Raw genomic sequence first — 13,330 nt, 5'->3', positions numbered from 1 at the left:
ATTATCAAATCTATCAACTTCAGAATTTGACATAATAAATACAGATCAATAATACATACATAAATCTGGACATACTCACACACTATCAAATTTCTGAAATACAAACTGTTCACAATTTCACTAGAATTTCAAACAATCTCAACATAAACAAGGTGGCTCAATAAAAACAACATATCGATATGCACACATGTGCATGTATTTATGAACCATCAGTAACAAACTTTACTTCATCTAAAAGAAAAAGAGAAATAGATTCGAAAAAAGATAATTAAGAACTAGTTAATTCTAGGTGGAGGTGGTGGTTGTGGCCTGCGAAAATAAATAATTAAACTGAGCATGCCAGTGAGCAATCCGATAAGATATAAGTCCCAGTTCTGACCCAAAAGCTGGTCCCACTTATTTAAATGATCAGCAAGGCTAAATTCTTGCAGATATTCCAGTCCAAAGAAAAATGAAAGTTTAATGAGAGCCAGTGCTACAGGAATTCTTGCATCTGGACTAGCTTCAGCCGCTAGATCATAACATCGTTTGGCTAGATGTCGATCTTTTGCAAGACCCAAGCCACGTTCATGCATGTATCCCAAGTTAAACATTGCTTGCGCATTATGTTGTTGTTCAGATGCTGATCGATAATGAGTAGCTGCAGCCTCATAGTCAACTTTTGTTCCACGACCATAGTAATGAGCATCTCCTAATTTGATCTGTTATAATAAATTTTTTGCAAACAATAGTAGATAAAATTTTTAATAATAATTCGATAGTTTTCGGATAAATTATTTTCCTTACTTAATTTGCGCAGAAGATAACATACCTGAGCAGTAGAATATCCTTGAGCAGCTGCTCTTGCCCATAAAGCAAGAGCCCTAACTAATCCCTCTTCTTCTGATAATATTGTAGTTTCTTCTTTATCCAATATAAATGCAGCATTACTCTGTGCTACTTCATAACCCATTTCTGCAAGGAGAGCATAATTGACGAAAGCCTCGTTTATTCTACCTTCTCTGTAATCTGTGTGAGCAACCATTAGCTGGTCGCTCCATTTGCCCCTTTCTGCAACATTTTTTAGAAGTTCGACAGCAGCTGGACAACTACGCATCATGCCTGTTCCAGTAGCATGCATTTGTGCCAAATTATAGAATGCCAAAACATGACCAGACTGACTAGCCAAACTAAAATACTTGTTGGCTAATTTGTAATCGCGTCTTACTCCTGTACCACCTATTAGACAATTGTTTTATTAGGATAACTACAATAAATTGTATAAAATTTATTATGTAAAATAATGAATTTTTTTAATCTTACTGAAATACATATTGCCAAGTTGAAGTTGTCCATCAACCCATCCTTGCTCTGCAGCTTGGCTAAAGTACTGAAGAGCTTTTGCAGTATCTCTTTCAACTCCCCTTCCATAAAGATACATAAGTCCTAACCCACTCTGACCAACAGGATTTCCAAGTTCAGCAGCTTTTTTGAAGTATTTGTATGCTGTTTCATTATCCTGTTTAACTATATCACTGCCTTCTAAATAAATCTATAAAAATACAATATACTATTAAATATAATTTAATGAATATCAACATTAAATAATTTCTAAAAATATCTGTAGCATAACAGAAAGTAATAAGTTACTATTTAGTTTAAAATTTAATATTTATTACCTTTCCTAGAAAAGCCATAGCAAGGGGATTTCCAGCATCAGCAGCATGTTGAAAATATTGTAATGCTCTTTCATGATCCAGTGGTACACCTCTTCCTCCTTGATAATGTAATTGCCCTAATCCCACCTGAGCTTGTATATCTCCTTTTTTTGCTAACAATTGGTAATATTCTATTAGATCTTGATCAAAAATTCCTGAGCTGTATGCTGGATTCTCCTGTTCATCTAAAAGTCTAATTCTCTGAACAACTGGTCCTCCGCTAAGGGAAACTTCTTCTGCAACCTTGTTGGCTACTTTACGATAAAAATCTAGAGCTCTCTCGCAAGAAGCTGGAGTTGTAATTCCAGCCCAGTGACGATAGCCTAAGGCCATTTGTGCACGAGTATCTCCACCAAGTGCTGCTACTGTGTAATGTAGCAGTGCCTTTGCTTGTGATGCTTGTACTCCACCTAATCCAGTTGCATATAGAAAACCCATACCCTGAAAATAATTTGCCCATAGATATTAATTAACTTACAACTCCTATTTATTAAGAATTCATTTATACATATAATAATAACGTAACATATTGTATTATTGTGGACGAAAGGCCTAAGAGATACCGGGCGAAGCATAAACAATGTCGCGAGAAAGCCTAAGTGCCGACAGGCACAAAAATGTATCGTCGTTCCTTCAATCGAATAGTTACGCGGAAGAGGCCTACGTGACCCTGGCCACGAGCGGTTGCGGAACACGAGCGTGGTGGGGCTAAGAGAAAAGACAAAGGAATGCTAAGGGAATTAATAGTCAGTGTTAGTCGAGAAGTCAGAGAGTGCGAACTGCGTTGTCGAGAGAGTGTGGTCCGCGTGAGAGAGACCGTTCGAACCGTGGTGATAAGAGTTGCAAATTAACTATTTAGTTGTCTTAATTATAGTACGTTATTGTATTTAGTTCGTATTAAACAACCATTGTTTCCTGTTTAACCAATACCTGTTTAATCCATTTTAAATAAACTAATTGTAGTAAGATCCTGCAATATAATAAATAAAAAAACATATAAATACATATAAAAAAAATGTACAAACCATATGAGCAGATGGTAAACCAGTTTCAGCAAGTTCCTTAAAAATTTCATAAGCTGCTGAAATATCTTGACCAGAAGAAGCTGAACCAAATTGTGTACCCAACAACTGAGCCCATGCTAACATAGACCAAGCTTCTCGATGTCCCAGAATTGCTGCAGAAGTTAATAACTTATAGGCTTCTTCTTTATTTGAGCGTGTTGCATTTAAGAGACTCTGTGCCTTCTTAAATATTAATTCCGCTGAAAATGTTAAAACATTTATTTTAATTAAATAGTAAACTAATTATTTATTCAAAAAATATAAATTAATTATATTATAAAAATTGCAATAAACTTTGATTGAAATACCTTCCTGTTGCTCCGGAGTAAGAGGTTCTTGAGGTTCATCACTAAGAGGTTCAAGTTGCTCTTCTTCACCCCATGTTTCATTATCCTCTTCTTCAATTCTTAAATTACTATTTAGTAAATCTATATTTTTAGTTTGAGCTATCATTGTTTTCATCCAGACATTTTTCATTACAGGACTTTCATCCTTTGTTTTTGGTTCATTTTCCGTTTCCTCTTTCCTCTTTATAATTTTATCATTAAGATATGGTTCATTGGCTGGTATCATTTTCAAAATACTGTCATGCAAAGCCCTTAGTTGTTGCACACGTTCAAACGCATTTTCTTCTAAACTAACATCTTCTTCTGCTTCTTCCTCAGAATTATCTGATCGTTTCTTGGAAACATCTGACTCTGAGGCAGCAGACATCACCAGCAAGAGTAAAATCAACTCTTTTCTTAGCTTCATTTTTCCAAATTATATTTTGATTGTAATTTGTTAATCAGCTGACCTTGATGTGAATATAAAATCAATTCAGTTGTCACTTCAATATCAATAAGATAAATGTCAGTTATCAATCAATAACTTTTATTAGGAAGAACATGTATTATAAAAATGTTTCCACTGATAATCTACACATATCTTTTATGATATAAATGTATTATAAATTAAAATTTTTATTTTGTTACTGAGCCATCATAATAGGAAAACTTCAACTTTTAAACCACGTTTGACATATCAACATTTTTTGTATACAATATTTACAAAAATGTTATTTTGTTGTGTTCTATAACCTAAACTTCAACGAATATAACGTAAAATATGAAAGAAATTACATTGTAGTAATTATACTTAGACTCTTACTTTTAGTTTGAACAGCTTGATAAAGACATTCTTGAATTCATTTTAAAATATCCTTTCGGTGGATTCGACTTTTCGTGGCAGAAAGACAAAGTTACGTCATTGAGACACGTCAACGCACATCTTTTCGGTTATCACGTAAATGAGTATTTATGATCACTTTCAAAAATATAATCTTTTCATACGAAAAAGATAGTGCTTTACAATTGTTTTATTATCACTAGGCTTTCGAAATATGTTATTCACTTAAAAATCGATGGATCAGCTGTTTCATCACTGCTTCATAAAATTTTACGTGTTATATTGTTCTGTTGTATTGAATCACTGAAGTTAGCTCCAAATTGTACAAATATCGGCTATATGCTTCTAAAACTAGAAAAATAAAAACTCGGAACTAAAAAAAGTTACATTGTTGACGATGATATACAACTAATTGTGTATTTATACGTATAAATTTACAGTGATGCTTGGTAACATAACCTACAAATGAACAACACAATTTGTTCTTGACATTGAAATTTTGCTCACAGAGGAAAATATACAAATTAACAAAGTATATTTATAAATCAAAAACATACAGTTCATTGAACTGAAACTGAAGTCAATTATTATTAATAGTCACTGTTGTAAGTTAATAAACGACCATTATATATATATATATATATAACACCTTTATTTTATATATATATATATATATATATATGATCTTTATTTTCTCTTTTCAATTACTATATAAATACAAAATAATTTATTGCTGTAGTAATAAATCTATATGTGTATAAGGAAAAGAAGATAATACATATGTAAAAAAACTTACTAATACCAAATAAAAAAGGATAATGCAATATTTAATAACAAATTGTAAAAATCTGACATAATATCTTTTTTATTTATAACAATAGAATAACATATACAATATAACATAAATAATATATACAATATTAACATTCACTGACAATCTTCTTTTATATTATTTTCTTTCATACACACTAGTATATGGTACATGAAAGAGTATTCAATTTTTATTTTACGAAAAATGGTGGATTTATTCGGCAAAGATAAGGGAAATATTTCATTGTCAACACAATTACAATCTTATGAAGATGAAGACCAAAAAAGACTGCCAACGATTATTAATTTGCAAAAAACCTTTTATAGTATTAAAATTGCAGATATTGAAAATAGAATAAATAGGTTAAAAACGAATTTAAACTTCATAAATACATTTCTTAATTTCGTTATGCTACCCTACATCTTAGTACTATGTAGTATAATAAAAGATAAAAGTTAGGACATCTTTGAAAGTATTAGAGATCAGTATCGAAATTAATATCTAGGTTTGACGAAAGAAACGACGAATTACTAAATGCAATCGAAACTACAAATGAACAAACAGCTATAGTAGATGCAGAAACGACTGAAGAAATTGCAAATTTAAACAAATTACTTTCAACCCAAAATAATTTAGTAGAAAATTTAAAAGGAAAGATCGACATCATAGAAAATGATCGAATAGAAAGTGAAAAATTACACGAAGAGAAAATAGAACTGTTTGCTCGAAAGTACAAAAAAACGAAGGTTGAATTAATTTCTCAGATCAAAGTCTTAAGTAACTTATAAAGATTTCTTTTCCTTATTCTTTTTACACTCTGCCGTTCTTTGATATTTGTTCATAAGAAATTATGTTTCTAAAAAAAGTTCGACCATTTTTCTAGATGTAAGAATTAATGTTTTGGAAGATTTTAAAAAAATGCAAGATGTACTGAAAGAAAAGTTCCAAGCAAACGAGGTGCAAATGGTGGAGAATGAAGAAAGGATAAAAGAAACGATGGAAATTATTAATCGAAAAATTGAATTCGATAAGGAAATGTATTAATATTCTATTCGTTATACGTTTCACTGAAAAAATTTATCTTATCATGAACAAAAAATGAGGAGAAAGTTTTTCGTTAAAAAATGATTTACAGGACTTTTTCAATGCAGGGTCAAAAATGAAATGTACGATTGTCTTCATGATCTAGCGATACAGTTTCAGAAAGAAGTTAACAAACATATAAATTTGCCAAATCAAAGATTAATGAGAGAAAATATTATGTTAAAAAATGAATTGTTACAAATTTCTACAAGAGTTTCATCGAATTTTGACACCAATATCATTCTTAAGTAATACTTTAGATTTCATTTTTCTTTATCTTTTTATCCAAAAATTTAAAATATACTTTTCTTCCTTTTAAATATATTTACATTGAATATTTCTTATTAGTAATTTTTCATAAAAATGTATAACAAATAACGCACTATATATTAATAATAAATTAATATATATAATTATTTAACTTTATGTATATTATTTTGTAGTAATATATATTTATGTAAGTTTAGTAACATTATGTTCTTTTTGCGTATAGAAATGCAGCAATTGATTACAAAAAGAGAATGGGTGTACGAACTGCCTTTATAAGAGAAAATATAGTAATCGCGAAAGTACAGAATGAATTACTGAAACGATTAAGGAAGAAGTTTTACAATACAAAAGGATATCTTTCATCTATTAATATTCTTGATCCTGATGCAGAACAGAAATATTTAATGTTAATAGAAAATGCCCGTCGAGAAGAGAACGACATTAATTTTCGTTTCTCATCACTGAAAGCTTTACTTCATAAAGAAAGAACGAAAATTAGCGTTGCGAGATATATTTTGAAAAGATTAGAATGCAAAATAAGAGCACTTTTGGAAACAATTTATGATTTGAAGTATAATGCAATGTGTTTACTAAAAGTATGCTAAAATATCTTTCTATATTAATTTCAGTTTTTAACTGCATAAATAACGTTAAAGTTTCGATATCTATTTTAATTATTTAAAAAACTAATTTTGTATTACATTAATTGGATGCATATCTGAATATTTTGTAGTATCCCTCTAGTCGCAAGGATCTAATAACATTAAGCTGTATTGAGTCATTCTTATTCTTGAGAGATTTACTTATTAAAAGACAATTAAAACTTCGAAGCCACATTATTAAATCGTAAGTAATTTCATTAATTATATATTAGATATATATACTTTTAGTTTTGCAAAGTATTGCGAAAATGCAATATTTTTGTATAAGAAAATTTTAAAAAATTAACATATGTAAATAAATTGAGGTCTGAAACTATACCACAAGAATTAGAATCTGTGTCACATATAGAGGACATCTCTGAAGATATTGATTTTGACATAACAGTAAACTTTATAGAAGAAGAATCAAGTAAAGAAACTTTAGATGAAGTAAATAAATATTATCAAATTAATATATGTGGAATTATTTAATTATATTTGAAATTTTTATTATTCAATTTTATTAGATGAAATATATTGACGATGTAGAGGAACAAAAAGAAATATCTGTTGAAGATAGGGAATCTCAAGAATCATTCATTGAAGATATTCTCAAAGATACTACTGATTTTCATGTAGAAAATTAATATAAATTAAATGCAAACTATGAGTTTGCAAAGGATTCATTATCTGACATCATAGAAGAATAAAATCTACTATTTAAAATTGTTTGCAAAGGTATTTTTTAATTTATCAGCATTATTATTTCTTTGGAAAAACATAATTTTTTATTTTTTATACAAAATCTACTTGTTATTAGCATAACACTCAAAGATTTTAGTATCCTAAATTATTTGATAGAACTTTTTGTGCTTAACAAAAATAATAAGTCATGTCATAATATAATGTTTTCAAAACATGTAATTCAAATAGTAATTTAATTTTTCTATATAGACAATAAATTATGTAAAAAAATGTTTCCTATTTATTAATATTGTACATAAACATAGCAATTATTACTTAACTTTTATTTATATACATAATTTTACAAAAATTATAACTTCATGTTTAAACTATTTCATGTTAATTTTTGTCATATCAATTTTGTGATCTGGTTTTATAAAGCGTTTCACTCTAGCTTTGTCTCGTTTCCTGTAATAATAAAAGGTAGATATCAATAAAATCCATGAATTTATTAAAAGGAAGTATCAAAAATATAAAATATAAAAGAAAATGTAATTAATATTTAAGAAAAAAGAATTTATGTAACTATTATAAATATTTAAATTACCCTAGAGAAATTTAGTAAAAATTAATCTTTTAGCACATTCACCTAACAAAAATGTACTATTTTTTTTATATTTATATAAAATAGTATTGTATACTTACAATTTAATATTAGCAGGAGCAACAATATTTCTCTTTTGAAGAGACTTAAATCTGTCTTTCAACAGACTATTAGCTGGCTCAGTATTTCGTAAATTTCCAGTTAATTCATTAGATAATTTAAAATCAGGTTCTAAGGGTTCAAATTTAACTTTACTAAGAGTTTTAGTACCTGCTTCTTTAAGTGCTTTCTTTTTTAACCTCTTTTCTCTTAATATTTTTTGTTTCCTTTCTTTAGCAGCCAACTGATTGTTTAATAATTTCAATTTATATATATCTGAGCTTTTTTTTCTTTCTACCTTTTCCTGTTTTTTTCTATGTGCCAAGTCTTTCTGTTCTTTTTGTTTGCGCCTTTGCACACGTGTTTTCTTCTGATTTCTAACAACTGGATTTACAAACTTTACTGCTGGGTCATCATCCTCATCTTCATTAGGATTTCTATCATTTTCTGATTTTAGACCCTCTGACATTTCTTTTATCAAGTCATTCTCTTTTTCTTCAGGTGAAACCTGAAATAAAATTCTAATATGATAATCTACTTTCAATGTATGAATATAGATAGGTATACCTTTCTGAACATCTTTGTGGTAACTCTATTAAGATGTTCTTCTTCTTTTATAAGCTCTATTTCCTTTTGAACCACCTCATGTAATAAATTTTGATGATCTTCAAACGAAGGATTATAAGACATTCCTGGATGTGGTGGCTCAACTGCCGGTATATTAGATGGTTTTTTGCGCAAAGAAATAGGTATTCTCCTTTTTTTTACTCCAAAATGTTTTAATGTATGTCTGATTGTATCCGAAGACATCCAATTGGTATCAATGTCTCTTGTGGTTTCGTCTTTCCATAAATCAACATTAAATTTATTTCTTTTCAGTTTATTCAATTTTTTCATTGCTACCATTATTTTATTCTTCAAATACAATCTTTGTTTTATTTTAAAATCTTCTAAATATAATTTTTATATTCTTTTAGTTTTAAAACACTTTTTTGTGGTTATAAAAGAGTGTACAATATGTATAAATCATTAAACTTATAGCTATTCTAGAGAGAAATTCTCCTTCTTATAGAATACATAATAGTTTATAAAACTGGCGACCATCTTGGTTTAGTGCTGCCATTTATATTACTTTAAAATGAAAATCTCTATAGTTAGAGATATAAAATAATAACCTTTGTTATTATAAAATATTAACCTTTATATAATTAGAGTAGTTATAAAGTACTTTTAAATTTATATTAATTGAGACAATATTCATATAGTACATCACAAAAATGATGAACACTGCACTTTGTTTTAAAATAATTATCGATCACATTTTTAGATTAGGTAATTATTACATTATTAAGTAATTTTGTGAATAAACAGAAAATAAATTACACTACATAATAATTCTTAAATAAGAAATGGCCAAATTATTTTTTTTCTCCATAGGATGTTCAAAGGCATTCTCTTACATTATAATTTTTTCTTATACATACTCTTGTATTTCGATCCTTAAAGATAACACACAATATATTTTTATTAAATCAAGATACTTTACTACCTGAATCTTAACTTGTAAGTATATTTTGCATTTGCAATTTAAATGAAAATTAAGAAAGTGATAAAATAATGTTTTGCAGATGAAAAGTGAAAAAATCCGTAAAAGCAAAAGATTGTTATAATTCTGTATTACAGCTTATCAAAACTAACAATATAATGAAAGCACAAAATGAAAACAAAAGTGAAAATATATATTCACTTCTACTAGGTAGTATTTATAAATATATATTTATTATATCAATTATATTTATGTTATTCCTTTATTAATAATGATATAATTTGTAGATGAATCTTTTAAAGGAAATAATAATGCTGCAGTTGCTTATTACAATTTTATATAAAACAATGATATGGTAGTAAAAATGCAAGCAAATTCAGGAGGAATTTCAATTAATATGTCATCATTCATACTATAAAAAAAGACACCTTCTATAACAGAACCCAAGTGGCATGCACCATGAAAATTATATATTATTAGTGATCATCTTTTATTATTTTGGTTATTGAATCAGGAAATGTATGGTTTATAACAGAATTTGCAGACAGAATAATTAAAGTAAGATTATTGTTTTATTTAATATTTTTGTTAAATTACATAATATATAGCAATTTCATTTTATACAATTTCATGGACTAATGTTACCTATAAATTTTGTAGATCATAGTAACCCTTATCTTATTAAAAATTTCAGATATTGGATCTTACAAGTGGAAAATTAAAAATTTCTTTAAATGGTGACATAATTAGTGTTCGTGAATTTGTATTTTCTCGAAGACATTTATATCTATTTTCTTGTGGAGAAGATCAGCAAGTAAAGTTAGAAGAATTATGGTCATTTATCAGTTGTATATTCCATGGCATTAGATCTTAATACTGATGTATTAATAACTGTAGGTAGAGATTCTACTGCAAGGGTATGAAACATGTGAACCAAAATAAATGTACATACACTTGTTGGTTACACTACACAGTTACTGGTGTAATTCATCAAATAACTGAACCACAGGTACCAATGTTATATATCCTAAAAAAAATATTTAACTATATATATTTTTACTTATTTTTTTTACTAGCTCATCATTGAAAGTCACAATTGTACTGTATGATTATAGGATTTAGATATTGGAAGATTTAGAGCTACTTTAAGAAGTTACAAGAAAAATAAAAGAGTTGACTTTTCATCCATCACTGTATGTGTACTTTATTTCTTTAGATTGTTCAAATATATAAATTCCTTCATCTAATTTATGTTGTTCATTAGATATATGTTTGCATCAGCATCTCCAGATAACATCAAGCAATGGAAATGTTCAGAAGGATAATTCATTCAGAATTTATCTGGCTATGATACAATAGTTAATTGTTTAGCTGTTAATGCTGATGGCGTACTATTTTCTGGAGCAGGCAATGGAAATCTTTGGAAGTGAAGAATAGGGCAAATATGATACTTCATATAAAAATTGTATTTTTTCAATTGATTTCCAGCATTGTTTATGATATTTATATAGATATATTTTAAGGTATAATTTCTAATGCTTACAAGTACCAGTTCAACTGGACTCAATGGACAGTGAAGCTGGAGTATTTAGTAGTACATTTGATACATCTGGTATTCATATAATTACAAGAGAGGCAGACAAAACAATAAAAGTATATAAAAATGATACTGCTGTAAGAAAATTATTTTTTAAATATTATCGTGCCAATAATTAATATAAAAAGACACAATTTCTTTTTTATTATTATTTTCATACTAAAGAGATACATCCTGTAAATTGGAAGTTGGATATAATAAAGCAAAGAAAATATTAAGCATTTTTATATGTGTAATAAATATTATTAATTTTAAATTTCCTTTCAGTTATAATTTGTAGTGAAAACCAGATTGGCAAAACATGTTTGTGTTTTATAGTTCTTCATTCAAGTCAAATTCTTCTTCAGGAAAATCTCCTACTTTCACATGTATTGGTTTGACAAACCCACCATATTTCGGTAAACATTCGAAATAGCTTTTTCCGTTGACACTATAACAGTAAAATATGCAAGAAATTAAAAATAAACTGCATAATGATAAGAAATAGCAAGCATAAAATAATAATGATTTTACGTTCCATCATTCTTTCCAAGTGGTTCATCATATTTTACTCCAATCCACCAACCTTCTTTAAACTCAGTTTTACCTATAGACAAATCATAAACAAAGATAATATAATCAAGCAATAAATTTAAACAGGAGTATGTATACTTACCAACATACATTATTGTAGCTCTTCGTTTTGGTTGATTTGGTACAGAAACTTCACAACGATCACCAACTTTACATAACTGTGCAGCTGCTATTTCTGCTTCTTCTTCTTGCTTCTTTTCTTCTGCTCTTCTTTTCATTTCTTCCTCATTATATTTTCCTAGTTTATTTTTCTCCAAGAATGCTTTTACAGTATCTAAAACATTAGAAATTTAATATTTAATACAAATATACGAAATAGTCTATGCAACTTTTTCAGATCATAACTCTGTTATCAGTGCAATTAGAGAAAAAGGTCAAGGGATAAATGGCTCAAAAAGTATTACATTTATAGAAATATATTCTTTTTATAAGTGCAATTGTGCACGTGCATTCAATAATTACATTATTTTTTAAAATAGAAATGCATATTTTTGGATAGATTAAATCCTCTCTGTATTTACATTTATATAATTATAATTTGTACACTATTAATTATTTTACCTGATCTTTTAGCATATTCTTCTTCAGATATTTCAAATTTCTCTACATTATTTAAATTTTCCTCAGTACGAGAAAAATTATCTATCACCTAAAATTTTTATATGTATAATACCATTGCAGTTGAAAAGAATTTTTATGCTATATTACTACGTTTATATTACAAATGTATCTTACATGTATTCGCATTCCATCGTCAATAGGATATGATCCTAATAAACGTTGACCATTGTCTAATACGCAAATTAATTTTTCATTTTTGTCATATACTTCAATTTTCATTGTTGTTGGATTACCACCAGTAAGAAGTTCCAATTTTCCCTTTAATATAATTAAAATAAGAATATATAATAGCATATATCAAACAATAATATACAGTAACTATTACAATAAACTCTTACCTTAAATTCATCAATTGTTATTCCTTTTTGAAATCGCCGTTCTATGCAATATGAGTTGTGACCAGAGTTAGTAATGGATACATTTACAAAATCTGATGTTATTACGTTATAAGCACTCATGTTTTTGTAATAGAAAGGAATGTATCACAGTATGATCAAATCAACTTGCAAGCAGCAAACTTTATATAGGTTATGTATATTATGGTACTGGAATTAAGACTTCATCAAATGATTCATTTATTTAATAATGACAATTGCAAGATCTAATAACAAATGTAATATTATTTTCTATCTTTTTTATGTTATGAATGTATTAAATAATAAATTCTGAATAAAACGACTGAGACACTTCTGCATAATATGTATATATATGCGGATAAACAGTATAGTTTGACAGATCGTCAAATCAATAGTTCGACGCTTCAACTACGAGTTTCATCTTATGTATAAATATCAAAATAAAATTTTTATTACAAAAGTATAAGAAAGTTTTAATTACATGTTTAGTATAGACGAAAATTAAGTGATCTTTTAA

The 13,330-nt window shown here is 27.8% G+C and overlaps 3 protein-coding genes and 2 pseudogenes across 4 annotated transcripts; 2 read left to right on the top strand and 3 right to left on the bottom strand.

Annotated features, from left to right (window-relative positions):
- Positions 1–174: 174 nt before the first annotated feature.
- Positions 175–4,522, bottom strand: LOC126925228 (protein sel-1 homolog 1). Of its 2 annotated transcripts, XM_050740570.1 has the most exons (8): positions 4,392–4,522; positions 3,911–4,279; positions 3,070–3,557; positions 2,723–2,961; positions 1,659–2,138; positions 1,303–1,531; positions 812–1,218; positions 175–701 (listed from the first exon to the last, which is right to left on the bottom strand). In XM_050740570.1, exons 3-8 carry the CDS (start codon positions 3,512–3,514, stop codon positions 276–278), a joined length of 2,226 nt encoding a protein of 741 aa, XP_050596527.1. In that variant the 5' UTR covers positions 3,515–3,557; positions 3,911–4,279; positions 4,392–4,522; the 3' UTR covers positions 175–275. The 2 variants fall into 2 exon arrangements, with proteins under 2 accessions (XP_050596527.1, XP_050596526.1); XM_050740569.1 differs by having other exon boundaries at positions 3,911–4,519.
- Positions 4,523–4,551: 29 nt separating this feature from the next.
- On the top strand, positions 4,552–7,443 carry LOC126925933 (uncharacterized; annotated as a pseudogene).
- Positions 7,444–7,740: 297 nt separating this feature from the next.
- On the bottom strand, positions 7,741–9,439 carry LOC126925255 (ribosome biogenesis protein NOP53). The gene is made up of 3 exons (XM_050740623.1): positions 8,688–9,439; positions 8,123–8,628; positions 7,741–7,885 (listed from the first exon to the last, which is right to left on the bottom strand). The coding sequence occupies exons 1-3, from the start codon at positions 9,024–9,026 to the stop codon at positions 7,807–7,809; spliced, it is 924 nt and encodes a 307-aa protein (XP_050596580.1). The 5' UTR covers positions 9,027–9,439; the 3' UTR covers positions 7,741–7,806.
- Positions 9,440–10,164: 725 nt separating this feature from the next.
- LOC126925932 (pleiotropic regulator 1-like) lies at positions 10,165–11,486 on the top strand (annotated as a pseudogene).
- On the bottom strand, positions 11,112–13,305 carry LOC126925260 (tubulin-folding cofactor B). The gene is made up of 6 exons (XM_050740630.1): positions 12,796–13,305; positions 12,572–12,715; positions 12,398–12,485; positions 11,919–12,110; positions 11,777–11,849; positions 11,112–11,693 (listed from the first exon to the last, which is right to left on the bottom strand). Exons 1-6 carry the CDS (start codon positions 12,913–12,915, stop codon positions 11,576–11,578), a joined length of 735 nt encoding a protein of 244 aa, XP_050596587.1. The 5' UTR covers positions 12,916–13,305; the 3' UTR covers positions 11,112–11,575.
- Positions 13,306–13,330: the final 25 nt, after the last annotated feature.

The sequence above is a fragment of the Bombus affinis genome, chromosome 16 (assembly GCF_024516045.1).
Source record: "Bombus affinis isolate iyBomAffi1 chromosome 16, iyBomAffi1.2, whole genome shotgun sequence".
In the NCBI taxonomy this organism is placed as follows: Eukaryota; Metazoa; Arthropoda; class Insecta; order Hymenoptera; family Apidae; genus Bombus; species Bombus affinis.
The sequence above is the reverse complement of the archived record's forward strand: the minus strand, read 5'-3'. Positions and strand labels throughout refer to the sequence as shown.

Bases quoted from the DNA above. Each gene is read 5' to 3' on its own strand.
- LOC126925228 (XM_050740570.1), bottom strand. From the start codon at position 3,514: ATGAAGCTAAGAAAAGAGTTGATTTTACTCTTGCTGGTGATGTCTGCT. The intron at 1,219-1,302 runs GTAAGATTAAAA...ATTGTCTAATAG, and splicing joins ACTTGGCAATATGTATTTCA to GTGGTACAGGAGTAAGACGC. The intron at 702-811 runs GTATGTTATCTT...TTATTATAACAG, and splicing joins AAGGATATTCTACTGCTCAG to ATCAAATTAGGAGATGCTCA.
- LOC126925255 (XM_050740623.1), bottom strand. From the start codon at position 9,026: ATGGTAGCAATGAAAAAATTGAATAAACTGAAAAGAAATAAATTTAAT. The intron at 8,629-8,687 runs GTATACCTATCT...ATTTTATTTCAG, and splicing joins CCACAAAGATGTTCAGAAAG to GTTTCACCTGAAGAAAAAGA. The intron at 7,886-8,122 runs GTAAGTATACAA...TTATTATTACAG, and splicing joins GCTCCTGCTAATATTAAATT to GAAACGAGACAAAGCTAGAG.
- LOC126925260 (XM_050740630.1), bottom strand. From the start codon at position 12,915: ATGAGTGCTTATAACGTAATAACATCAGATTTTGTAAATGTATCCATT. The intron at 11,850-11,918 runs GTAAGTATACAT...ATTTGTCTATAG, and splicing joins AGCTACAATAATGTATGTTG to GTAAAACTGAGTTTAAAGAA. The intron at 11,694-11,776 runs GTAAAATCATTA...TTACTGTTATAG, and splicing joins CTTGGAAAGAATGATGGAAC to TGTCAACGGAAAAAGCTATT.